Here is a 27,910-nt window from a genome sequence, read left to right on the forward strand (position 1 = left end):
TGCTGAGGAAGACCGAATAAAAGGCGTAATGAGAAATGCAAACCAAATATCATTTGCACCACGCTTCTAAGAATACGTCTAAGAGTCCAACACGATAAGTCCTTGAAATCATCACCTGGGAACCATAAATGTCTGTACAAAGTCTGGTGGCACTTCATTTCATAAGTAAATATTGAAATATTGCACAGAATAAGTGAAAACCGTCACTTTCCATTTAGTTCCACCAGCAGGTCAAAGGAACATCGAAGTCATTAGAATTTAACCTCTAGGGACCTTGAATATCTGTAGCAATATTTTGTGGCAATTCATCCAATAGTTGTCAAGATACTTCCCTCTAAACCACAAATGTCAGTCTGTCGGTTTCACAAGAGGAAATATCAAGTGTGCTCAGTCAGCAGCACACATTATCCATGCACCAGAACAGCCTTTTTAATCTCAGTCCATCTAATAGTTGTCCAGGTATTTCAGTCTGGACCAAAGTAGTGGACAGACCAACCGACAGACTACCAACCATAACCACACCGCTAACATGGCTATACATACTATATACATACTGTAAAGTCATCATTACTGAACTGAGACCCCTCTCAAATCAGCTCTCTTGAATCAGACAGATATGAAAACACCAAACAATTACAATAACTGTCGATGTATGCAATGTGAAAAGGGCTTTGTTTAAGAGGACAGACACAGTGTGACATTGTGGACTGACCTGAGCCTGCAGAGTACAAACTTGCTTCTCCACATTCTTCTTGCTCTCTTCCTCTTCGTCCAGCTGCTCCCGCACAGAGTTCTGCTCGTCCTCCATCTGCCTCAGGCGGGTGGAGAGGGACAGCTTCTGACGAGTCTCCTCTTGGAGTAACTCCTGGAATTAAGATAAGGAAAGCAGACCAGATGAGAAAAACATACTACTTAAATCTTTTGAACTCTTTTCTTTCCTATATTTTTTAATGCTTTGGTAATTTTGCGCCTTGAAAAGTCATGCTTAGTTCCTGTTTGCAGGGTCATTATGAATGTACAGAAACGATTTAATTGACATATTCAGACCACTTCTTTTTTTCTAAACAGTTCAAAACCCAAAGGTATTCAATTCACGATGTTATAAAATGAAGAAAAGCAAAAAATCCTCACTTTGGAGAAGCTGGAATTAGTGAATTTTTTGTCATTTTTGCCTAAAAATGACAATTGATGATTGAAACAACTGATTAATTAAACTACTTGTATAAGCTTTATTTGAAGTTAAGACACAGCAGCAACAATAGCAAAAAACATCTTTGCCTTTCTGTTTGTACCTGTGTATCCTGCAGCTGAGACTCTATAGTAGAAAGGTCTTTGCTGAATTTAATGTTCTTGCCATCTGCTTCATTCAGGAGGTTGCTGCAGCTTTCCAGCTCATGCTATATACAAAAGAGAAGGATAGTCATTGATGCAATTTAAATCAGCCACTCCATCCATCCTCACAGAAACATCACCACACACCTTCCTCCTCTCAACCACCTGCTTTACCTTTACTTCCCTCCACCCTGTGAATCACCTCTAAGACCTGGATCACACTACATGCATTTAGCCCGATTTGTAGACAATTTTGTCGTAGCCAACGAATTACCAGCGTCATGGCTGATTGTGAATGACAATTTGTTGAGCTGTGGCAACAGTATCCTTGCCTATTGGACGTACCATGACCAAATCAAAAAGACAAATGTTGGCAAGAAATAGTGGAAGCACTTCATCAGCCCGGTGAGTAGCTGACATTATCTTTCATTTTTGACATAGTAAGCCTGCTCCTTATAGAATAAATAACTATGGAAACAAAATTACTCAGTGTGAAACTCGTACTTGTCCCAGTTGTTATCTGGATGCTATCCAGTAGATGTGTAAGTAATGACTGAATGGGCTGAAGCTTATGCCGCCTCTTGCACTTGCTTTTAATGTTACAGCGTAACCACAACCATTTTCTCTTTCTTTTCTTTTGGTTCACAAGACCTCCATCATCACAATCCCATTCAATTTTATTTATATAGTGCCAAATCACAACAGAAGTTGTCTTAGAACGCTTTCCATATACAACTGGTACAGACCAAACTCTTTTCACACAGACAATGCTTCTCTCAGTTTGACTGACAGTTCAGATGACATCTGAACTTGTGCCTGATCGTGAAATAAGACATGCTGTGATTGGTCGGGGTCATATGTGTAGAGAGAGTTTATGGCGCTGATCATTACATCTGACATCAAAGACAAAAAAAAATCATGTAGTTTGATCCCGGCATAATTGAGCTTTCTGTCCATACTGTACCTGCAACTTGGCCATCTTCTCAGCCATTTCCTGCCTCTGTCTTTCACTTTCTTTGTATACGACTTGTAGCTCTTGAACCTGGGCTTCCGCCTTCTTGCGACGGTGGTCAGAATCCCCTTTGCCTTGTGTCAGAGTCTTAATCTCGATCTGCAGCTCGTTCAACTCGCTCTCCATGGCCTGCTTGGCTTTCTCCACTGACACCTTGTTCTGCAGGAGTGCCACACATGATACTGGTGTTATTCAGATGTTGATTAAGCATTGGCATCTTTCTCTTCTGACCACCCCATTTGTTACCCTTTTGGCCTGTTCCAGCTGTTCGTTAAGCTCGTCGAATGCCTGATTGTGTTTTTGTCTCATGTCGGCCATCTGCTGCTCGTGGACCTTGGCCTCATCCTCCAGATTCTTTTTCAGCTGGGTGACCTCCGTCTCACGCTTTGTCCTGGAAAGAATGATTGAGGAAATGACTGAACAAAGAACGAGATGAGAGAGAGAAGAAACAGACCAAATGTATGTATCTTTGCACAATTGTGCAGCCCACAAAAAACCCACACTTCTGGCAGCAAGGCTACTCAACCATGACAGTTACCTCAGCTCCTGCTGTGCTGCAGTGGAGTCCAAAGTGTCCTCCAGCTCAGTCTTTAGTGCCTCCAACTCTTCTCCCAGGTCTCTGCGGTATTTCTCAGCCTTGGTGCGGGCCTGCTTCTCCAGCTCCAGATCCTCCTGCAGCTCAGAGATCTGAGCCTCCAGCTCCCTGATTTTCTTCTGGGCAGCATTCTTGGCTGCAGCCTCCTCCTCGATCCTGGAGGTGAGATAAAGAGGAGGGATGAGATCGGCATACAGGTCCTCTGTGTGACCATTCTTGAAAGTGCTCTATACAGTTCAATCATCACACTCTTTTGTAGCTTTTGCATTTCAAATCTTATTAAATGTAATTTTCTTTAAACCTGGCCAGTGCACTATGGAGTTCTTCCTCCTTCTTAGCAAGTTGAGCTCGGAGTTCAGCGATCTGGGCCTGAAGGTCTGCAATCTGGTCATTAAGCTCAGTGGAGTCTCCCTCAAGTTTACGACGGTTCTTCTCCAACTCCTGACGCAATTTCTCCTCTTTTCTTAGACGGTCTGTGTGTAAGAATGCAGAGAAACCCAAATGTATCACTTATTAATTTAAACGGTTATTATTTGAAAAGGTAAGAAAAAAAATTGTGCACATGAATCACTTTATTTGCAATCTCAATTCAATATAATTTATAGCATGACATCTGCAAAACGGTGACTATAGGCTGCCTCTGAACACAGCGGCTGAAGGTCGCACTGTTTGTCTGCATTCCAGCTCCAAGATTGATCCGTCAAAGAGAGCGTGGCTTTAGTTAGGCGCACATACAGACAAAATCACAAAACATCTTGTACTGTGTTTATTTTACCCTCATTTGCTCTACACTTTTATAGTGTCTCTAATATATTAAATTAATATATCTTACAGATCATGTTCATGTCACTAAGGCAGGGAGAGGTTGATGAAAAAAATTATGAAACACACTTGCAGATGATTCAGTGGGAAACAAATCCAAAACAAAACACCACAATCATGTAAAAAACAAATACTTGCCCTCCAAATCTGTGATCATGGCTTCGTGTTTATTCTTGAGTTTCTGCAAACTTTTGGACTTCTCTTCCTCCTCAGCCAAGTTGGTGGTGAACTCTGAGATCCGTTCCTCCATTTGTTTCTTCTCCTGTGGTTACAAAAATAACAAACAAACAAGAAAATAAAGAACTGTTTTTTCTCCTGAGGTTAAAAAACCCAAGAAACTAAATGACTTGCTGTCCCATTTGGACTTGGACCACAGGGCTAAATGAACACATTGCAAGAGACCTTGATTAACTTGCTGTTCTGGTCGTCCAGCACCATGACCTCCTCATCTAGCTTCTTCAGATTGGCCTCCATGGTGACCTTTTCCATCTGAAGCTTCTGTCTGGCTGCTTCCTCCTCATCCAGCTGCTGCTCCAGATCCTGGATGAACAACATAAACAATTTGCAATGTTCATGCATTTTCATTTGTTGCCATTTTCCATCATATCTGACATTCTGTATCCCACAGGACTTTACTGACTGTGATGTTCTGCTGCATCTTTTTTCTCTCTGTATGCATGTGGGAGACCCTCTCTTCCTCCTCCTCCAGACGAGACTCCAGGTCATGCAGGATCTCCTCCAGCTCCTGCTTCCTGGTGGCCAGGCGGGCTCTCATCTCCTCAGCCTCTGCACACAGCTCCGTCTCTGCCTGCAGCTGCTCTTGAAGAGCTAACTTCTCAGCATTCAGCTAGCAGAGGGGAGTCAAAAACTTGTCATGATGTTATTAATTCCACATGCTGCTGCAGTCACGCTAATGAATGCCTGCTGTTGATCTACAAATAAATGCGTCCATTTTAAGACTGGCCAGAGCTTGAGCTTACTTTAGTGTTATGGAGACTCCTACCTGTTGCTGCTTGAACTCAAACTCTTTGATCTGCTCCTCAGCCTGCAGTTGTCTCTCCTTCACCTTGACCAACTCCTCCTCCTTGGCCAGCATTTCCTCCTCCTGCCGAGTCACTTGCAGCAGAGGCTTCACCTAGAAGAAAAAAAAGAAAAAAAAAAAAAAACATTACAGCAGTGCCACAGTAAAAGGTGAGTGCTCTACAGTTGCCCCATTGAGACTTGACTTGCAACTTGACATGTACTCGATTTGACCTGATTCTTAACCTGGTGACCCATAAATATTGAAAATTTGCTGTGCTGCATGTAGTTTAAAATTTTGGAGCGCTACCAAACTGTCTTGAGTAATTAAAAAAAAAAAAAAAACTGGCATGCACATCACACCAGTGGCCGCAGCTTCTGGCACTAGAATAACGGAGTAAACCCGACATTCAGATAAAATAATTTAGCCTTTAACTTAAAACATGTATTAGCCTTTACACATACCTGATTGAGCAGCTAATAGTTTCATTATCTATATGCGTTTGGTTATTAAAAAGGACCTTTTTTCAGTTTTTGGAAAATAATGAAGATTAGCATTAATGTGTTGTTTATTGCACATCAGACAGCCCATTTAGCTCAATCCCAGCAGCTAGCTACCATTTTGTTTATGTTTAAATCAATCAATCTTATTCGTCTGACTACTATTAATACACAGTATTTTGATAGTAATAAATAATAACCATGGCACTGGCATAGTTCAGCTGCTGCTGGTTACTCCTGTTACTGAGTTGTCCAAAGCTTTATCTGCACACTGAAAAGGAAACTTTAACTTCCAAAAGTCTTACCTTGGTGAAAAGCCTCCACCACTGCCAGTTCCTGAGTTTAAGGTAAGCGGCACAGTTCCTCTGGATGACTTTCATGGCTGTCAGCTGCTGCTGTCTCTTCGCAAAGGCTCTGGAATAAAAGAAAGAAAATAAAGTGAATAACATATCTGCCATTTTGTCTAGATGTGTCTGTTGCATTTATTCATTTGCACTAAACATGTCGCTTGATAAAATATTCTCTGATCATCCGTCATACTTGCGGGCCACATATCCTCTGCACCAGGCCTGGAAGCTGATGATCACGTCAGTGATCTTCATGTCTCTCTCCTCCTCCAGGTGGGCCAGGACTCCAGCCCTGAAGAACACTTTACTTTGACCGATGCGGTACAGGTTTGAGTCCAGTTCCAGAGCTTTGATCTGATGTGAAGAAGACGAAAGCGACTCAGTGACAAATTCAACAGCTTGAAATGGAGAAGAATGAATCTTTTCTTCTTCTTCTTCTTCTTTTGATGAATGGCTTACTTCTTTACCAGATTCATTGTTCTTACCATGAGCACACAGGCTTGCTTGCCGTCCATGAAGCCCTTTGGGATGGCATTTGGAGTGAGGATTTCATACCTGAGACACAGATGAGCAAATTACTCAAGTAGTTTGACTCATTCTTGTAAATGTTTAATTACAGGCAGCAGTTTGCAGAATTGAAACTGACACTCTTTTTACTCCATGACTTCCTTTTTTAGTCATTAGCACATTCACTGTCTTTCTTTGAATGATCTCTGTTTTGGTATAATCCATTATTCTCTTTCATGTCTGTCTCGCCTAAGAACTCTCTGAAAATACTCTAGTGGGAGGATGATCAGTTGAGAGGGGGATAACAAGGGAAAGGGCGGGAAAAAAAAGTTTTCGGGTTTGTTTATGTATCCAAGTCTCTTTCTAAAGATGCATTGGGGAAAAAAAAAACATAAAGAAGTTGACAAGTTTGCAGATACATCTTCCGTTTGTTACCTCTGTCTGAACTCCTGGAAGACAATGCGATTGGGGAAGCCCTGTCTGCAGATACGAATCCCCTCTAGGACTCCATTGCACCTCAGCTGGTCCAGAACCAGGTGTGGCTCCAGTTTACCGGACTGAGGAAGAAACAAATATATAAAGCACCATTAAAGAGCCATTTATGTGTTCACTTTCTTTTTTGTGCAATAATGTATAATCCAATTATTATTATTATTATTATTATTATTATTATTATTATTATTATTATTATTATTATTATTATTATTATTATTATTATTAGAAGGTGTCATATGTTGTACAAATGTGTGAGTTTGGGCTCTATAAATAAACTTAAACTCAAACTCCCCACATAAAGTGAAGCTGAACACTTGTTTGCGTGGCTGAAAGCACTCAAGGCTCATGGACATCTCATTCTTTTCTTCTTTGTTATGGTTACATTTGTGTGGAAGACTGACACTAATATGCCAGTGTACATTAGTATACTCACTATAATTTCTGCAACAGCTACAATGCCAAGAGTGGTTTTTTGATCTGTACCTTCTTCTCGTGGTTGGGAATGATGCAGCGGACAAAGTTCGGGTTGGTGTTCCTGAGTGTGGCCATGAGGTTACCCAGCTGCTCCTTGTATAGCTGGCCAACAGTGCGGAACATGCCCTTACGGGTTTTAAACGCACCGTGCATGGAGTCCGACATTCCTGCCACCTTGTCCAGGCCAACAATACGGTCCACTGTGAGGACACGGAGAAGGTGGAACAAACAATTTTGTTAGTGTGTTCTACAACACTGACACTGAATCTTTCATCATTTCTCATAACAAAAACATGTTCATATGTCACATCTTTTACAAGTAGAAAACAAATAGTCCTGCTATCCCGACTGAAACTCTGACAAAACAGCAGAAGGCCTTGAACTTACAAATACTGTGTGATTCTGTTTGCTGATTTCAGCATTTACATTTTCACTGGCAAGTCATTGAGGGTTACTGTAAGGTGACAAATTTAAAAATAATGTTGTATAATGCACACTTGGTAGACAAGTGTGTAAAAAATAAAAGCAGGCAGAAGATACTGGTGAATTCCCGCATGTTTGTTTGATGGTTTCCAGTGTTTAAGTCATGGACCTTCATCGGGCGACAGTGTACAGAAAGATGAACTCGTTCAGCTGCACCACTTACTGTCTCTCCACAGATCAGCAGCAAATTTGTCTGTAGACTGGTTGAGCAAAGTGGCCACACACTCATTCAGAGGATCCATGTTTTTCATCAGCCACTCGTCTGCTTTATAGTCCACCTACATCGGAGGAGAGCTACATTTACATTTATGTTGCTGACTTAAGTTAAATCTTAACTGGAAATGTACATGTTCAGTATGTTCATGTCAATGACTCTCAATGACCTTTCCAGCATAATGCATAATGCAGAAATCAGCATCATCTTTGAGTTTCTTCGGTTTCTGGAACTTGGGGTGTGTTCCCTGCTCCTGAACCACCTTCTCCACAAAGCTCTTGTCTGTGGCTTTGGGGAACCAGCACTCTTCATCCAGCAGAGCCAGGATGCCTGGAGGACCAGCCTGAGATGAATGAAAACACATGTCAGTCTGCAGGTCAAAGGAATCCTGACTGATTTGATAATCCATGTGCAGTTATGTGCCTCATGTATTACACAACAGAGATACGAGTAGCAACTTCTGCGGAGGCTTGTGTCCCTCTAGCTTAAAACAGACGTTGTCAGTGTTATTTGTATGAGTTTTGAGCAGGAATGGGAGACGTCTCACAGGTTTCTCAATGAGGTCGATGCAGGGCTGCAGGTCGAGGCCAAAGTCGATGAAGCTCCACTCAATGCCCTCCCTCTGGTACTCCTCCTGCTCCAGGATGAACATGGTGTGGTTGAAGAGCTGCTGCAGCTTCTCATTGGTGTAGTTGATACACAGCTGCTCAAACGAGTTCAGCTGCAGGGGAGAATCAGAGAAACCGACAGAAAAACTTGAACTTTTAGTGTAACCAGTTGTCATTTCTTCCAACTCCTCAAATGTCAATATTTGGTGATTCTCTTTGTTTTCCATGTTAGTAAACTGAATATCTTTGGGTTATTCAGTTTGCTAACTGTCAGTCCGACTGTCAGTCCGATCATACAAGGGATTTCAATGTCAGCTTGCGCTTTGGAAAATGAAGATATTTTAGAAACAAAACGATTTATTAATTGATAATGAAAATAATCAGCTGCAGGCATAAAATTAGTGTAGAGCATTTATAAGTATACATAACCATATACTTAATAATCTGAAATATATTAAGTCAAAATAATATTACAGCAATGTATACAATATTCTGTATTCACAAGAAAGCAAAGCATTACTAGAGGTCAGAAACTCCACAGGGAAACTTTAAGATGGTCACAAACAAGACAAGTTTGCACATTTGTACAATGCATGAATTCAGACATCCGTCTGAAGTCTATTAGTCAGATCTAAACCATGGTCAAGTTTATTTTTGTGAAACCAGCAAGTTGTCAGGTAAACAGCTCCTTTGTCATTGAGCTACACTCCCTCACACTGCCTTCCTGCTGCACAAGTGTAAAAACTGAATGCCTGTCCAAATTCCTATTGCGACACTTTTGATGGCCCTCTCTTCTGGATAAGCGACCCAACGGGCAGCTGCTCTGCTAGTTTTCCTCAAACCCCCTCCTCCATATCTATGGAAAGTTAGAGTTTTTTGTTTGTTTGTTTGTTTTTTTGTTGTGATTGGAGCTCCTATTCATGTGTGGTCCCACTGGATTTTGTTTTCTATTTATTTCTATGAGGAGCTTGGCAACATGTTTTCACTTCTGGTTGTGAATTGAGCCTGCATCTGCTATACTGGTTGAAATTCGACACCAATCTATAGGATGCAGCATGAAACAGGCTCTTGTGTTTTTGATGCAAACATACAGAATGGCTGATCAAACAGAGCCCCGTCAGCGTTATGATGCACAGCTGTCAATCTGTCGAACCTTGAACGCCTCACCTCAAAGATCTCAAATCCAGCGATATCAAGGATGCCAATGAAGGAGGCTCCCTGTCTCTTGGTCTTGTCCAGGGCTTTATTGATCCTCAACACCAGCCAGCGGAACATCCTCTCATAAGAGGCTTTGGCCAGAGCCTCAACTGCAAACTCAGCCTGCTCCTGGGTCTGGGCTTTCTGGACATAGTCCCTACCAACCTGCAAAAAGAAATACTCGAATGTCATCCTGTGGTACAAAATCATCATTGCATAGAAAACAGCTCAGTGACAAAATGTTGATTTAAAAAAAAAAACAAAAAACAAAAAAACAAATATGTTCTTTTATTGAACATCAAGAAGCTTTCATGTACTGATCGAGATGCAGACCTTGATTCTGGGGGACAGGATGGCTCGTGTGAAGTCAGTCACATTGACACCCAGCAGGTGACACACCTTCTGGGCAGCTGGGGGTGAAACATGGGGGTGATGTTGGAGGATGTGAAGTTGGATGGATTGGGAAGGTTTGAGTAAATGGACTGAGACAGACAAAAGGTGCAGAGGAAGTAATGATGATGATGATGATGATAATGATGATGGTGTGTATGTATGTGTGTACCAGTGTCATCAGGCATGGAGGCCTGGTCTGAGTGACGTTCTTTCTTGAAGGTCATGTTTCCCAACTGCAGCACAGCTGACACCACCTTCAACAGACCTGAAAAACAAACAGAAGAGGTCACTGTGTGCTGCAGAGGAAAGAATGAAATGATGAAAAACAGGTGCCACCACACCACAGGTTTGATAAGCTTACTGTAATAAAAATAATAAAAACACCATGGAAAACTGACTCAGTAAGGCCAGACACTTAAAAAAAAACAAATAATATTTTTCCTCCATCAGGAATGTCACTCAAGTTGTTCAAAACAAATACCATTTCAATAGAATTAAATACATCCATATTTATAAATAAGCAACAACAATTCGTCGATTAATCAATTGGTCAATTTGATGAGCAAAACTTGGCTGGTTCCACCTCACATTTGACATCAGGATGCTTTTCTTTGTCATATATTCTTTTTGCCTGACTGAATATGTTTGGGTTTTGGACTCTGTGGAAACTTATAACAGGCATTTTAAAATCAACTGGTAGAGAAGATACTCTGCAGAATAAAGGGGCCCTCTGGGGTTTTCTTGTAAACAAACAAAAGTCATGCTTATATTCATTGCGTTGATCCTTAACACATTTGTTGGGTATATATCCATCATCATAAAACATCTGCAAAGCTGATTTTTTTAAGTATTTCAAATCCTGCATTTACATCCATGTTTACTAGCTAGCACTCTTGTTCTTTGGTTCTTTTGCCAGCACATTACTGCACACCTCAGCACGTTGCTGCCACCTGTTGATCAGTAAAACAGTGTGACACCACAGGCAGGACTGTGTGTCTCATGATGGATGAGACAAACAAAACAGGGATCCACTCCTGGAAACCCAGGTTCATAGCACTAGAAGAGGTCAAAAACTCCACATGGAACCTTTTAATTGATAAGGAAAATAAATAATTAATCATAACTCCAAACAAGTAAACAAAAATTTGATGATTGGTACCAATTCTTTCCTCCTCTGGGATGCTCATGATCTGAAAGGCGTCCATGGTCTCAGTGAACATGTCCTTGTCCTGCTGGCCAGGAATTGTCATGTTTCCATTGGACAGGAAACGGTACTTGCTGTAATCCTCCAGACACAACTCAGCTGAATAGAGAAAAAGAGGAGATAATTATTAATAGAACCATTTTTATTTGTTAAAGTGAGATGGACCTGCTACACTCTGTAACTTTCACACTATTGTGTTGTTAATAAGTGAACTGAGAAATGACAAGCTCAGTTTCAAATATAAATGGACTATATCAGCTACTTCCCATGTTATTTAATTAATGTCTTTGCTCTTGCACTACGAGTCATGTTCAGCTAACAATAAACCACATTTATTTTGCTACTTTCTGCAACCTTCATTCACAGAGCCCAGCTTGATGCTTTCACATCGTCATAAAATGTCTTACAGCGCAGCTTGTCTCCTGCCCCAGACAGCATGTAGTAGAAGATGTGGAAGCTCCTCTCGTCTTTAGCTTGACGGATGGCCCGAGACTTCTCCAGCAGATCTTGTGTCATTTCAGTCAAGGACAAGCAAAAGCAAATGCAGAGGGACAACAGCATCTTTAAAATGTAGTGCAGAAGTGAGGCTGGTGATGGGAACGAGATTAACTGCACCAAAACTGAAACTTAAGGGGCTTTATGTTGCACTTGAACCTGCATTCTTACCCAACCTTGTGGCCAAGTGACAAAAACTAGTTTTAATACTTGTAATAGGTCAGCTGATACAGTGGGGGAAATAAGTATTTGACCCCTTGCTGATTTTGCAGGTTTGCCCACTTACAAAGAATGTAACAAGCTATAATTTTAATCATATGTACCTTCTAACAGTGAGAGACGGAATCCCAAAAAAAATTCCAGAAAATCACATCATATGAATTTTTAGAAATTGATAAACATCTGATGAGGAAAAATAAGTATTTGACCCCCTACCAAACAGCAAGTATTCTGGCTCCCACAAGCAAGTTAGTCTTTCTTTAAGACACACCCCAAATCCCAACTAATTATTTACATCAAATGCATCTGCCTCACCTCATTACCTGTATAGAAGACACCTGTCCAAACCCAAACAACCAGATTCCAACATCTCCACCATGGGCAAGACCAAAGAGCTGTCTAAGGACATCAGGGACAAGACTGTTGACCTGCACAAGGCTGGGATGGGCCACAAGAGAATCAGAAAGCAACTTGGAGAGAAAAGATGGAAATGGAAGAAGCACCACACCACTGCCAACCTCCCTCGGTCTGGGCCTCCACACAAGATCTCGCCTCATGGAGTGTCCCTGATCATGCGAACGGTGAGGAATCATCCCAGAACCACAAGGGGGGAACTGGTTAATAAACTGAAGGCAGCTGGGACCACAGTTACAAAAGAAACGGTTGGTAACACACTATGCTGTCATGGATTGAAATCCTGCAGCGCATGCAAGGTCCCCTTGCTCAAGAAGGCACATGTACAGGCCCGCCTGAAGTTTGCCATTGACCACCTGGACGACTCAGAAGAGGCCTGGAAGAAGGTGATGTGGTCTGGTGAGACCAAAATAGAACGTTTTGGGCTCAACTAAACTCGCCGAGTTCAGAGGGCAAAGAACACAGAGTACAACCCAAAGAACACCATCCCCACTGTCAAGCATGGTGGTGGCAACATCATGCTTTGGGGGTGCTTTTCAGCCAAGGGGACAGGACAACTCCATTGCATTGAGGGGAGGATGGACGGGGCCATGTACTGTGGAATTCTGGACCAACACCTCCTTCCCTCAGTGAGAGAGCTGAAGATGGGTCGAGGATGGGTGTTTCAGCACGACAACGACTCTAAGCACACCGCCAAAGCAACAAAAGAGTGGCTGAAGAAGAAGCACATCCAGGTTCTGAAGTGGCCTAGCCGGTCTCCAGACCTGAATCCAATTGAAAATCTTTGGAGGGAGCTTAAAATTTGGGTTGCCAGGCGACAGCCTCGGAACCTGAATGATTTGGAGGCTGTCTGCAGGGAGGAGTGGGCCAACATCCCTGCCGAAATGTTCACAAACATTGTCACCAACTATAAAAACCGTTTGACATCTGTGCTGGCCAATAATGGCACTTCTACAAAATATTAACATGCTGTTTGTCCAGTGGGTCAAATACTTATTTTTGACCAAAAATATGCAAATAAATTCCTAAAATGCATACAATGTCTTATTCCACTTTTTGTGGTGATATTCTGTCTCTCACTGTTAAAATGAACCTATCATTAGAATTATAGACCGTTGCACTCTTTTTAAGTGAGCAAACCTGCAAAATCAGCAAGGGGTCAAATACTTCTTTTCCCCACTGTATGAACGTCACATGGTACTTGTTCTGTAAACAAATTTGCTGAATCAAATAATGAGAAACTGACAGCAAACACGAGGCAGTATTACAATATGCACCCTATGTCACCCTTGCTCAGTTGTTTTGGATGAAGCTCATTCTTGGTCACCTTAATTCATCTCAGACAGAAGAATATAGAAAGTAATAAGCATGTTCTAAAAAGGATGCAAGTTTCAATGTTGGCTCCAACAATGTATCCATTGACATCAAAGTTGATCCTGATGAATTTCCCCTGCAAGAGAAAACAAATCAAATATCTTTGAAAGGCAGCGCTAAAACTTTTTAAGGTTAAACATATTAAACAGGCCCTGAAAACCTATTTTCTCAACCAGCTTCTCACTATGAGCTCTGGGATCCAATAGATGCACTCAATCTGCCACAGTTTGTCATTTTACATGAGTGATGTTTGTGTCTGCACGCTTCTTACTGGTTTGAAGTGGGTGGGACGGTGTGTTAAACTCATCCTTCATAACTCATGGTGTTGATTCCACCTGTATTTTGATTGGTGCTTATTAGAAAAACAAAGTTCAAATCAAAGGCTTCAAGGCATTCTTACAAATCTTGAGGAGTTGTCATTCTTGACAGTCTTTGCATTGCCGAAGGCCTCCAGGATGGGGTTTGCCTGCAGCAGCTGTTTCTCCAGCTCTCCCTGACAGAGTGGACAAAGTATCAGAGCAATCTGCAATAACACTTTATCACGACTCTAAAGTGGACATTAGTCAAGCTAGCACAACGTTAAATCATGCATTTTCTTTCTTGCTGCAGATCTTTCATTAGTAAAAACGTGCAATAACTCGTTCAGCGTATTGTGAATTCAGGCTGCGTATTTAAAAGAATCACCTCAGGGGATGTTATCATTGCCCAATCAACCACACACGCACATGCACACACATATACCGAATCCTGCACATTCCAACACACATTCCAGCAGCACAGCAAGCCCACTCAAGCACAAAACCCCTGTGAGACCATGTCTGTCCATGCAGGCACAAACAAGAAAACGCAGAAGCATACAGGCCGGTTAGCCAAGACGCCCCAAAGGAAATGCAGGAGTGCTCTGTGACACTCCAAACAAGCTACATACGACTGCACAACAATGGAAAAAAAAATCAAGACTGACCAGATTGGGGGGGAAAAAATAGCTGCTGGGTGGAGTGGGATTGTGTCACCTAATACAGCTTTTGAAACTACAGGCACAAAACAGCAAGGTGTGTTTTCATTTGAGCCAACCTCAGATAAGGTTACTGCTCAGGTGCTCGGCTGTGTTGCTGGGCAGTTCACTGCCACAAGGTAAGTAACTGTTGAGCAGATGCATTTCTTTATCCTCTGAACCCTCATCAGACTCTTAACTGTGCATGGAAAACTTGTTTTTATATTTCAGAGAAACTATTCAACTCTTATCAAAAAGTTGGAGCAGTGCCTAACTCTTTTTACTGTTTAAGTTGTTTTGTTTAATTTGTTCATTTATTTAAGGTTTCCTTTGTTTTTCAAAGGGTAATTTGACATTTTGGGGAACTCTGTTAATTTGCTTGCTTTCTGAGAGTCTTATCAATACCACTTTCATATATGTATGCTAATGTGAAGCTAAAGCTAGAAGGCAGTTACCATTGCTTAGCTTAGCATAACGACTGGAAACAGGGAAAAATTACCAGTCAATGTGAAAATGTCATGTTGTGATTTAACATCAGTTAGGGGTGGGGGACTATTTCTTACACTTTTTGGTTTTGTACAAATGAGACTTCATGTGTTAGTGGGCAAATTTTATTGCTTTAGACAGAGCCAGGCTAGCAGTTTCCCTGTTTCCACTCTTTATTCTAAGTTAAGATAGCTAGCTGCTGGCTTCAGCTTTATATTTAACATACAGACATACAGAATAAGCATATTTCTCAAACTGAACAACTATTTATATACTTTGCTTAGTGTTTAATCATTTCCTTAAGAGTCCAGACAAAGACGATAAAATGTTTCTTGTTAGTAGAGTCAGACACCATGCGTATGGAGTCAGAGGGATGAACTCACATGTGACAAAACTGCACTGCCCTGGAGAACAGGTGAAAAAGGAGAGAGTTCAACACATCTGATACTAACTTAAACACATATAATGACAGAAAAATATAGTGTCATCTGAAGATGTAAGAACATTTCATGTAAAGACATGTGAAACACCCTGCATATCAGGAATAAGGACACACACACACACACACACACACACACACACACACACACACACACACACACACACACACACACACACACACACACACACACACACACACACACACACACACACACACACACACACACACACACACACACACACACACACACACACACACACACACACACACACACACACACACGCGTTCAGCATCACTTGAAGTCACCACTGAGAGGTAAGTCGGGCACGTCGGGGCCTGAAAAGAAGAATGTGAAGTAGTCGCCACACAGCACATTCAGTTCAAGCAGGCTACATTATAGAGATGGACCAACATGGAAAGAGCAAAAAACATCGGAAGACAGAAAAAATACAAGGGGGTGTCCAATATGGTCTTTTGGGAGAAAAAAACGTCAAGAAAGAATCAGGATGAAAACAGAGACTTAAAAAGAACAGTTTTCACTGACCTGGTCTTTCTTGGACTTGAAAGATGAGGCAACGTGGGCAAGATACTGAATGACTTTCTTGGTGTTTTCTGTTTTCCCCGCTCCTGACTCCCCTCTTCAGAAAAAGACACAGCAAACCGAACAATTTAGACACATAATATGCATCAATCAGAGGGGTCAGTATACTGAGCATCACGGCAGGCACTGAAGGCAACACATCACACAACAATAAGGACAAGGTTTCGAAAGTTCCAGAACGGCAACTGATTTTGACTTAAGTCAATAACAAACAAGATTCAAGCTTGATCCTACAAACAACAGACACAGTCTGTATGAATCTATGCAAAGAAAGTCTGACCACTAAAAAGTTGTTGCGAAGATGCCAAGAGAAGAGGAACCTACGTGCAGAGGATGGACTGGTCCTCACGATCTGACAGGAAGACAGAGAGGACAAATGTCCATCAGGGGAAAAGAAAATTGCCATAACAGACACAAAGTGAGAATAATGCAGCATGTGATTATTTAACTCTGCAGTTTGTGTGTAAGCCATTCAGGGTTGCAATGATTGACTGAATAATCAATTCACTGATTGAAAGCAAATTAATCACCAACAATATATCAGCGATCTATGAAGCAAACATGCCAACATTATCTGGATGCAGCAGCTCCGATGTTTGTTTGAAGATTTGTTTGTCAGTGATTGACATTATTCAGTCAAAATTACTTTTCATTCACTCGTAATCATTAGTTGCTGCCCTGTAACTGTGTGTATGTAGTGTCTACTCGCTTGTAATCTATGTAATGTATATATACATTGCAAAAATAATGTCTAAAGCTGCTAAATGCGCCGTTTTACTTCACAAATAGGTAAGTGTGGTACCCTGCATCATGCTCCTGTAGGCCGTGTCCGTGATGGCGTAGATGTGAGGGGGCATCTCATGCCTCTTCTTGCCCTTGTACATGTTCACTATCTCCTCCGAGTAGATGGGCAGGTACTTGTATGGGTTGACCACCACACAAAAGAGACCAGAGTACGTCTGGTAACATAGAAGATAATTACTGTCAAAGAGTTTTAGTGCAACTAGTCACGAGTTGCACACAACAAATAATTAAAACAAACTATCTGATTATGGTGCCAGTACATAAACTCCTGTATCCACTCATACTCACATAGATGAGTCCAGAGTAATATCTCTCCTTGAGGTTGTGCAGCACAGAGGCCTCATTCAGGCAGGTGAGCTCCGCCATGTCCTCCACCTTGTTGAACTTGGGTGGGTTCATCTTCTGAATGTCATCCTTGTTTACCTTCACCTGAGATTAACAGAGCAAAATATTAAATATTAGATTATATTATGTATACATATTATTTTTAAGATAATCAGAAATGCATCAATCAGATGAAAATGCTGACTGACTTGTCTGTTCAATGACTTCATTCAACTCTTAGCGCCAACTTTTACCTTCTTGCCAGAGTCCGTCAGCTCCACCACACACTCCTCTCCATGCTCCTCCTTGACGGAGCCGGACTCGAAGCCCAGCTTCTCAGAGGGGATCCACACCAGCTTCTTGGTGGCCCAGTCGGCCTGGGCCAGGGGGTTGTTCACCCCACTGCGGTCCCCATATAGGAACTTGTCTGCGTCTGACATGGTAGCTTTATGGTGGAGCAAGAGAACATTTTAAACACGGGTGAAGCCATTTTGAGCAGCCTGACCTTTCAAATAGGAGAAATCTGAACTCCTCTGCACTGCAATGCAATCAATACAACAGTCCTGGTTTAAATATCACTTTTGTGAAAATTATAAATATCTCTGGTGGGAAAGTCTCCACTTATTTCTTTGACAGGATCTAAAGCAGTCTTTCAACTTAGAGGGGGTTTTGGGTCATGGGTGAAGAAAGATAACTGTTGGTTTAGTGCAGATAGCCTCAGCATGTAGACGTTTTAGATTTTGATGTGAATGAGAGAATGTCTGGTCCATTTCTGATTCACATTTTGCAATCTTTATACAACATTCATTACACCACTTCACAGCAACACATTCAAGTTACTCTTTACCAAATTCAAACACTCAATCCCATAAATTAGGTTGTGATAAACCCACAAGAGCTGCAATCGCAATGACTCAACTCCAGTTCTGTTGCATGTCATAACTCGTCTCTTTCCTCATTTCCTGTCATTTCTCAGCTCTCACAACAAATGAAGGCAAACAGGCCACAAAACTATCTTTAAAAGAATTAAGCCAACTAACATTTAGAGGCCTCTGCAGCCCTGGTGGAGTTATTAAGTTGCTGTGTTGTGTGTTGCTGCTGGTGTTCTGATCTGCAATATGCTGAGAACATTTTGCCCATCCTCCATTTACATGCAGGACATTATGAACACATTTCATTGAGACGAGAAGTCCCGTTTGCATGTCTTGAAATTTGACTCCAGCAGCCTCTGTTAGCACTGCTTGCGACTACACCTGTCACTCATCATGCGTGATATTAAGTATGTTTGCTGAGGCTGTATTTGAGCTCAGACATGTGCCTCACACTTCTCACATAAATATCAGCCTGAAGAGTGACATGAACTCGCACATGTTGACAAACTAAACTCTTCACGGTGATGAAACGTAATGTGCAGGCAGAAGTTAACAGGAACCACAGAACAAGTCCGGGCACATTATCGCCTCAACAGCTGTCGTTTCATGTTGTTCCACTGTATTATTACGAGCCTGCAACATCTTTACTCGATGACCTAAAAACCAAAGTGCACACAAAAGCTCTTCCGAATGCACAGATGTGGAAAAAACTCACTGTAGCCTTAACAATGCAAATGCTGCTTTATGATGAGGAAAAATCAGATGAAGGCCAAACACGCTGAATTTCAACCCTTGCCTGTGTCTTCATGACCTGAGGCTCAACACTGACAAAACAATTAGCCTGTTTTTACCTGAGCTCTACAGTACGACTCCATCCTTTATTCCCTGTCCGACCCACATTCCTTCCTCACAAGCTCATTACACAGAATTCCACAAATTCCCAACTCCTTCTCCCACTCCTCATTGACCACAGCCCTCTCTTTAGGGCCGCAATTTCCGCCACAGGTAATTAATGTGCAGCTATTACATATCATTCTGCTTGAGGACGGCGAAGCTGGCTCTGTGCATTTAAAGCATCTGGTGGTGCCAGTTATGTAAAAGTCCTGGTGAAAGGTCGGTGGAGGGATGCTTTGCAGGCAGAGAGGCAGGAAGGAATGTCGGGAGCAAGTCTGGGCAGAGAGAGAGGCGTCATTATTCTCCAACCACACCCTGGAGAAAGACTCAGGGCCTCATCAGAAACCATGAGAACACCCTCACAAAAGCTCAAATCCATCAGCTGGATTCTGCTTTCATCCACACTTTTAGCTATGTATCATTGATGGGATAATATCCTTGAGATGTGTTAACTCAAGGGGCTCCTCACATTTTAATGAAGCTGAATTTAGTTTTGTTTTTGTTTTTTTGTTTTTTATCCTCTTATTTCAGACTTCTCTTGCAGTTTGGGGAACAACAAGAGACTTACAATAAACACTAAAGGCATGTGACTATAAAAACTGCTCTAATAAACTGGATAATTAAAAAGAATACACATGAAAATGAATATGAACAGATAAAAATGTTCTTATGGCATTTAAAAGCTAAATTAGGAGCCTAAAACATAAGTCGGCATCGACTGCTGCATAGGTGGCAATAATGTTCACACATTAGTTTACTTCTTACACAAGAATATCATCTCTCTTCAGTAATAACCAAGGATTTATATACAAGTCAAATGGTTGCCTCAGTGTTTTACAGTCTGTACATCATCCGACATTGTCGATCCTTAGACCCTCAGTTTGGAAAAGGAAAAAATCCCTAAAAAAAATTCTTAAAGAAGAAAAAAGAAATAAATTCAAGTAAAACCAAGCAAGGCATTGTCATTTCTACACTCACATAAATGATTGCATGTTTGTAGAGCAGCTGCCTTCTCTCAGGTTGAGTATGTATGATGAAAAAACAGTGTGTGTGTGTGTGTGTGTGTGTGTGTGTGTGTGTGTGTGTGTGTGTGTGTGTGTGTGTGTGTGTGTGTGTGTGTGGGTGGAGAGAGATAAAGACATAGAGTGTGTGTTTGTGTGTGTTTATAGAGCGAGGGATAAAGGGATCTGTGCACAAGGTGTCATCTGTGTCCCTCTTAAGTTCATTATGTGCTCAGACTCTTGAAGATCAGTGGGGGAGGAAGAGGAACACAGCAACATTTCTTCTGGTTGTGCCACTAAAATCCTGAATCCTTTAGCATTCCCAGAGGTGAGAGGCAGCTATAAGAGCATCACATATTCATAGTGAACATACAAGGGCGTGGATGTATCATCACAAAATCATTTAACAAGAGCCCACACAGAAAACTTGTGACACTTGCATGTGTGTGGCCTCACTGTTAAAGCCCTCCATGAGCCAACTTCCTCAGGAAGTTGCTTAAACTCTGCTCCACACATTTTGACACTCTGTGGTTCAAAATGACAAGATGAACTACTTCAGTCCTCACGTCCTCTCATCTCGATCTCATCATTCAAATCCAGAGCAAAAACGACTCAGCGAAACTGCTGAGGTTAGGATGAAAATAAAGTCTCAGAGTCTGGCTGTCTGGCTGTGAGTGAAGTTCAAGCAGTGGAAGTGGAAGCAGAATCCCTCCAGATCCCCTCACCTTGTTAACCTCACCAACCTTACAAGCTTTCAGGTCTGGCTGCAGATGCATTCCTATTGTCTGCACAGACCTGGTTAATCCGTGTCTCTTGTGTTCTTTGGTCTTATCGTGCACATTTTCAACAGCATCTCCTGTTCTTGGCTGCCAGTCAATCCCCCATTTTATCCAGGCCTCCATGGCTCTTACCTAACACAGAGGGCACGAGCTCTGCCATCTGCAGCCCGGCTTCTGACACAAGGCCGGAGGAACAAGGACTGATGTCAGCAATGTTGTGGTACTGACATTCAGGATTAGTCTGAGTTCAGCAAACGAGAAGATGTTTCATCTCTTAAATATTTGGGTTTTGGAGTGGAGGCGGACAGGTTAGACAGCTGCGCTGTATGCTTGTTAAAGATGTGAAATGTGGGAATAAAGGGGGGAAAAATCATCCACAAATTAATAAATTCTGTAGCTGACTTCATATTAAAAAAGGTGACGAGAGGGCACCGAAAGAATTGTGGCTTCAGATGTGGCAGCGCTGTTTCATTTCCGGGCCTAACAAAAAGAGGAAGACTAGATTTTGATCAGTAAGTTATTCTCACAAGTCATGAGTGGAAATTTACCTCAGCTGAAATAATCTTTAAAAGCTCCTGTTGAAATTCAGGCCAGACAGAACTAGAACTACTACCACAGAGCCAATTCCTCCTTTGTGATCGCACGTCAATTTTGTATCCTGAGGGTAGACACGCAGCAGCAGGGTGTGTTTGTTTTATGAAAAGGAAAAAAGTTCCTCTCGCGCAAACTACCAGACAGACAGACAGACAGACAGACAGACAGACAGACCACACTGCAGGGTGCAAACATAACAGAACTAAGCTGAACAGTGAAGATGAAAACACATTTTCAGACCACTGGATCTGTTTTTCCTGCCCTTTTATGCTCTTGGTGTCATCCAAACTATTATTTCCTGGTAAATAAAGGAAACATGCAGCCTGTCCCAAAAGATTTAAGTCGTGTCCATAAAAGGTAACCAAAACATGACATGTTCAGTATAGGTTGGTGTTACTGGTTGTACTGGTGCCTCATAAAGAGATGTGACTTCATGGCCTTTCAGCTGTCATGTTTATCAAACAGCCTCGGCACAAAGTCCCATTGGAAGATTCAATCAACTAATGTGAATAAATCAATACTTACGTCAATACTTACAAACAATCCAGTGATTAAAAAAAAAAAAAAAAGCACGTGCGGGTTTAAAAGGGCTCCTCTGTGTCTGCTGATGAGAACACCTGGCCGGATTGGGTTTGCTGATGTTGGGAAATATTGCACGTATTTCCCAACTTCAGCAAACCCAATTGATTTCTACTCGTCTTTCTTCAACTATTAGTCCAAACTCTCAAGTTTTAAGTGTGCACCAGCCCATAAAACCCCCACCTGATGGAGACACCGTTAACGCCACCCAGCTCTCTGTACCTGCAGAAAACAAACGAGGACACACCTGGTTTTCAGCTGCAGGCACTGTAGGTGAGCTCGGTTCGTCTTCCCGTGTCCGTGTTTGCAGCAGCGGAGTCCTCGGCGACACTTTCTGTCCACAAACAAGCAGCTGCGGAGGTGGGAGCCTCGTCTCTGTCTCTCGTCTTCAGTCGTGTCTCTCAACTCTGTCATGCGGTCCAGCTGCTCGGCAGTGCCACGGTGAGGGAGGACGCTCCGCGCTTGTAATCCGCCCTCTTTTAGTTTTCGCAGGTAAATTGAACGCCCCGCCCCTCCCCCGCGGTCTGTGCTGCATTCAATAGCTCCACGTAAAAAATGGAAAAGGGGAATTTGGGTTAGTTGTTGCCGCAAGTGCTTCTGCATAAAAAAGTAGTCCTTTACAGGGAGATGCGTTGTTTTCCTGGCTCACATGCCACTTTAAAAATCACAGGGAAGCGCAGATTAACATTTGTAATGATTTAATGATTACATTTATTTGGCTCGAGCATCACCCAGGAAGTGTTCCCATGCCTTCTTGGATGTCTTGCGTGTCCTGAAGGCAGCACAGGGTTAATTATTGTACATGATGGACCAGGCTCTCTATTACCTTCCCTTAAGTAAGATGAAGCCCATGAAAACAGACTGTAGACGGACAGCAGTATAGATAAGATTTTGGAGTTCTGATTGGACAAAACAAGCCTTTGAAAACTCATCTCTGACACTGTTCAAACTAAATGACTAATTGGTTAATTGTAAAAATAAACAGATTTGTTAATAAAAAACAAAACAACAAACAATTAGTTAGTTAGTTGCAACTAGTCTGAATAAATATCTGCGCATAGCATGTAGCCCTTGTTTCTTATTTTCATATTTTTTTTACTTTCAGATACATCTGGAGATTCAGTGTGAACAGAATGTGCACTTTTGTCTTTCCAAAAAGACTTTGCCCACTGATATACGTTTTGTCAGTATTAAATAAATAAAAATGGGAAAATAAGCCACAGTACAGTCATTCTCAAAGATTTTGAAAAGGAGCCTCACATACATACAGAGGTGTAAAGTAGGTAAGGTGCTTATATCTTGAGATTATTATTATGTGTTGTATGATGGGAGCATCTGGTCAGATAGTGTTGTATATTGTGTGTGTGTGTGTGTGTGTGTGTGTGTGTGTGTGTGTGTGTGTGTGTGTGTGCGCGCGCGCGCGCGTGTGTGTGTGTGTACATGAAACAGGAGCAGGGGTGTGGCACTGCTGATGTGTCCAAGGTGGAAACATGACAGAAAACTCATAACTGGATGTGGACAGAGGACACAAATGTAAAGAAGGCAAAGCAACGCATAAGGCTGTTATACAGAGTATGTTCTTTCAGTGACAAGTCAATGGGTCTGGTGTCAGTGCATGTAAATATGGTGCAGTATGGCTCTTTGCTTGTTATCTCGTTTTGTTTGTAAAAACATATTAACAACGAACTGATTGACAACAAAATATAAATGGTTCCAAACAAAGAAAAAGACATGATCTTAGTGTATTACCACAACATATCCCAAACCAGGGGAAAAGTCTACCTGCACTTTGTCTCCCATCCGCCAATGAGCTTTTGGTTTAATTTCATACCATATATGGTCAGAGAGAGGAGCCAGAGAAAGAAAAAGATTTCCAGAAAGAGTGAAGGCTTCAGAGCAGAGAGGTGGAGGGAGGCGTGGACTATTGTGTTTTTGCTGCGGTGTAAAGTTTCTTTTCAAAAGCCAGTCATTACCCCGAGCCCCAGTCCTCCTGTTGTTTCATATCTGTCACACATCAAAGATGGGCTGATAAATGTAGGACGGCATGTCTCTGCATGAATGATGCAGAGCAAGGACGGACACGCACGCACGCACGCACGCACGCACGCACGCACGCACGCATACTGTTAGCATAATAAGGTGTGTACACTGTTTTATGAATGGGTTTCGCTGTAGGCAATAAAATAAAAGTGTAATACACATAGTTCTAACGCAGTGGCTTGTTTCAGAGAGGTAACAGATCAGGTGATGTTGGAAAGGATATAAACAAACTTTGACCCAAGTCTGTCTGGATGAAGATCCCTTCTGAAAGCAGCTTTAAAGCAAGTCATCAAATAAATACATAAAGAACAAAAGTTAGTATGAAACTGCTGCTATGTGTTTCTATTCCTTTGTCACAAAAAGATAGACTCAGTTAAGGAACAGAAAGAGGAAACTTGGTATTAACGAGACTCTCACCTCAGCAGTAACACTTAATAGTGAAGAAGGTTTTTGCTACTATTCTACAAATCCATTGTACACTGTTTGTGCACTGTATTATGGTGTTTTATTGTGCATACTGTGAAAATATATGTCACCTTGGAGGGCGGTTAAGCATCTGATTGTGCTTTTTCACCCAGTCGTCATCCTCTTGGTGCATTTTTACAGCCACAGGGTACAGTCTGTTGTTACATCACTTCATATTTAAGGCAGCTGACTTCAGGACAGGGAAACGGTCTCACACACCTCATAATGGCTTGAAGATCATAGTTTCTTTCTGCAAAGTACACACACCAACTGTGGGTGTTTGTACCTTGACACCTAAACCAGAAAAAAAGTGTTAGTTAGTTAGTTAATACAGCTAAAACATGCTTCGTGTGCTGTTGTGTAAGATTTCAACTCGGAGCAGTCGTGTCAAGTCATGTCACATCTTGCAGGTAATTGTGGTAAATTTCACTGCAGGGGAAAGTGCAGATAGGACATCTGCATAGAAGCCTATTCTGATGTGTCTGAACACATCGGCCCACCTGGGTTTGGCAGTTAATGGGCAGATTTGACCCTTACTGTTGTCAGAGTTATTTTAGACGAATGAGCTGGGCAGAAGTTGAGTGACTTGCACTCACAAACACAAGGCCATCCATCCAGACTGATCACACTGCTACCCCACAGAAATACTTGGAGGATTATTTGATACTGATCAACCAACCTGAAATCATGTATCCCGGGATAAAAAACTAAGAGTACTAAAATAGTGCACCCCTCTGTGGACAAAAGTGGCAAATACAAGCTGAAGTGTGTCCACAGTATTTTTGAGCTGCATTGTTAGCACTTTTAGTTATTCCAACCATTTGTATATGAATACAATAATATGAAATTCATTTTGAAAGTCTGACAATATGGAATTTTACATGACGTTCAGTTTATTGCAGCGTGGAGCAGTAAAATGAGTTCAACATCTTCGGTGGCTCTGGTGGCGCTTTCTTAACCCAAATAGAGAAGAAAAAAAACGTCACCATGACACATCAACTTTTTATGAGTTTTTATTTATTTATTTATTTGATTTTTAAGTGTTTTATTATTTTTTTTCTCCAAAAAAATCCTGAGGTATTCACAATATAATGGCATTTATTCTGTTTGAAATGAGACTGGGGGGGGGGGGGGGGGGGTAAAAATACAGCCAAAAACAAACAAACAAATAAAAATTAAAGGAAGGGGCGGTAAAGCTGTGTCGATTGATACAACTATCAAGACAATAAATCCATGGCGTCGTACATACAAGAAGCCTTTGAACTGCAACAGCGGTGACTGAAGTCGATCCTCCCCCCCCCACCCTGCAAACTAGCAAAGTCATGCAATCTAGACTGAGGACTGCATTCAGAAAAACCAAACAATGAACCTCAATGATAATTCAATGCAGGCGTGTCCCACCTTGCTAACGGGGAGTGCAGGTTAATAACAGGCCAATCAGTCCACTATCATAGTAGTTATCATCAGCTGAAACACCTAATACTTAAAACAAAAATATCTAGTCTGCTTTGCAGCTGGCATTCAGTACTTACTGATAAAAACCATCCAAGTTTCAAACATGACGAGCTTTCGCTGTGAGTTATTAGCAAAGCACTAGAGTTCAAATACACCATGCTGTGGTTACTCAGCTTTAACCCATGAGCAGTCTGTTTGTTGGTGCCTTCTGAGAGGGTAAACAGCAAACAAAATAATGGATGTCAGTAAGTCAGGCAGCCACAGTAAACCCAGAAACATTGTTCCTTACTGTGCTGTATGTTTCTATTTTAACCCAGTAATCTAATATTTCATAGGCTGTACGTTAGTGTGATGGCTGAATACAATATTCTGCTTTCTGTACACGATGGTAAAATGCCAATGAGAGACTACTCCTCTACCTTGTGTCCTGTTTGCCCTCCACAAAAAAGCAATACACATAAAAACAAACCAAAAAATAAACAAACCAAAAAAAAAAATACATATGACCAATAAATAAATATCAGTGAAAAAAATACACTGTAGAATAATTTTTCTTGCTCTGTGTCACAGATCTATGATTGATAAAACAAATGCTGTGACTTTAAAGAAAACACCCAATATTCTCCTCTCTGCACAACAATCTGCAACACAAAACAAATTAAAACCCATCGCAAGTGCAATGTCAGTTACGACAGTCTCAGCATTAGAGAGAAAAACAACAACAACAAAAAAAAAGCTCTGGTATTTGACCAATCAGCTCATGACTACAGCATCAGACAAACCAGAAAGAATAAAAAAAACAACAACCAGAAAATAGAATAAAAAATAAAATCCAAAAGCAGTGGGCAGGGATTATGGGGGAAAAATTAAATAACAGCACACAATTTATGACCCAAACTGGAAAACAATATATAATAATAATAATAATAATAATAATAAAAATACTATTAGACGTTCAGTTCAGAGGTCATCTTTACGTGGCGGTACTATACGGTGTACAGATACTACAGCGTAACGGTGACAAGACGGCTGCTCCACCTCGCCAGCAAAAGAAACCTTCAGAAAGACGGACAACACTGTCCACCTCTCAGCGCTGTCTGGGATTACCCATTTATTTCTTTGTTCAATTTGGTGTCATCTTTGCCCTGAATAATAATAATAAGAACAAAAATAATAATATAATAATAATAAAAACAGTAATCATAGTAATCAGAATAATAAAAAACAAAACAATGGACAAAAATAAAAGCTACTAATAATCACCATCCATAAAGACTTTTGGTAGACGAATAAACATCACGCACACACTCTCCACTTGCACACACAGCTAACTGAAAAGAAAGACACACGGCACACGAATGAGGGGAAAACAGGACGTTTTTTTCTAACAAACACAGTCTGCTAATAAAGATACAGCTCCTCCTCTTCCTCCTCCTGCTCGGCAACTAGTGACGGGTCCAAAGTGAAAAAAGTATATTGCAAAATTGACAGACAACATTTTTAAAAAAAAAAAAAGGCAAAAAAAAGTGTGTCTCTTCCTAAGTACACAACAATTCAACATTTTGCAAAAACAAAAACAAAAATACAAACTATATGTGTAAAAATCATAAATAAGGATAAAGTTTTGTGCATCCCCACCCCGACCAACCGTTGTCTTGGAAGAAAAAACAAAACAAAAACAATGGCAGTTACAACGGTGACAATAACATGCAATTGATATACTTTACAGCATTGATCTGTATCTCCCCCAAATCTACAAACCCCAGTCTAACCCCTGTCCCTCCCCAACCCCAATACAATCCTTAAATATTTGTCAGCTCATTCAAAACATATCTCTTGCTCTCTCTCTTCTCTGTGAACTAGCTAAAGGCGGT

General features: G+C 41.4%; 1 protein-coding gene across 2 annotated transcripts in view; it reads right to left on the bottom strand.

Moving 5' to 3' along the window:
• The window catches only part of LOC139339361 (myosin-9-like), a 28,073-nt gene extending 5,550 nt beyond the window's left edge, over positions 1-22,523 (bottom strand). Inside the window, exons 1-32 of one of the 2 annotated variants that reach the window (XM_070974944.1) lie at positions 22,324-22,523; positions 17,612-17,802; positions 17,322-17,462; positions 17,032-17,188; positions 16,554-16,581; positions 16,173-16,266; positions 15,570-15,590; positions 14,107-14,199; positions 13,722-13,782; positions 11,612-11,713; positions 11,160-11,303; positions 10,170-10,265; positions 9,941-10,017; positions 9,578-9,772; positions 8,350-8,523; positions 7,972-8,145; positions 7,752-7,866; positions 7,115-7,305; positions 6,572-6,693; positions 6,115-6,184; positions 5,823-5,983; positions 5,588-5,696; positions 4,765-4,896; positions 4,402-4,608; positions 4,164-4,301; positions 3,900-4,023; positions 3,241-3,412; positions 2,883-3,095; positions 2,591-2,735; positions 2,297-2,503; positions 1,293-1,397; positions 713-865 (exon numbers count right to left, since the gene is read on the bottom strand). In XM_070974944.1, coding sequence (XP_070831045.1) covers positions 713-865; positions 1,293-1,397; positions 2,297-2,503; positions 2,591-2,735; positions 2,883-3,095; positions 3,241-3,412; positions 3,900-4,023; positions 4,164-4,301; positions 4,402-4,608; positions 4,765-4,896; positions 5,588-5,696; positions 5,823-5,983; positions 6,115-6,184; positions 6,572-6,693; positions 7,115-7,305; positions 7,752-7,866; positions 7,972-8,145; positions 8,350-8,523; positions 9,578-9,772; positions 9,941-10,017; positions 10,170-10,265; positions 11,160-11,303; positions 11,612-11,713; positions 13,722-13,782; positions 14,107-14,199; positions 15,570-15,590; positions 16,173-16,266; positions 16,554-16,581; positions 17,032-17,188; positions 17,322-17,462; positions 17,612-17,797 — 4,107 coding nt within the window. In that variant the 5' untranslated portion in view covers positions 17,798-17,802; positions 22,324-22,523. The remainder of the gene's footprint in view (positions 1-712; positions 866-1,292; positions 1,398-2,296; positions 2,504-2,590; positions 2,736-2,882; positions 3,096-3,240; positions 3,413-3,899; positions 4,024-4,163; positions 4,302-4,401; positions 4,609-4,764; positions 4,897-5,587; positions 5,697-5,822; positions 5,984-6,114; positions 6,185-6,571; positions 6,694-7,114; positions 7,306-7,751; positions 7,867-7,971; positions 8,146-8,349; positions 8,524-9,577; positions 9,773-9,940; positions 10,018-10,169; positions 10,266-11,159; positions 11,304-11,611; positions 11,714-13,721; positions 13,783-14,106; positions 14,200-15,569; positions 15,591-16,172; positions 16,267-16,553; positions 16,582-17,031; positions 17,189-17,321; positions 17,463-17,611; positions 17,803-22,323) is intronic. The other variant, XM_070974952.1, reaches the window with a different exon arrangement.
• Positions 22,524-27,910: the final 5,387 nt, after the last annotated feature.

This window comes from Chaetodon trifascialis, chromosome 2 (genome assembly GCF_039877785.1).
Source record: "Chaetodon trifascialis isolate fChaTrf1 chromosome 2, fChaTrf1.hap1, whole genome shotgun sequence".
Lineage (NCBI taxonomy): Eukaryota > Metazoa > Chordata > Actinopteri > Chaetodontiformes > Chaetodontidae > Chaetodon > Chaetodon trifascialis.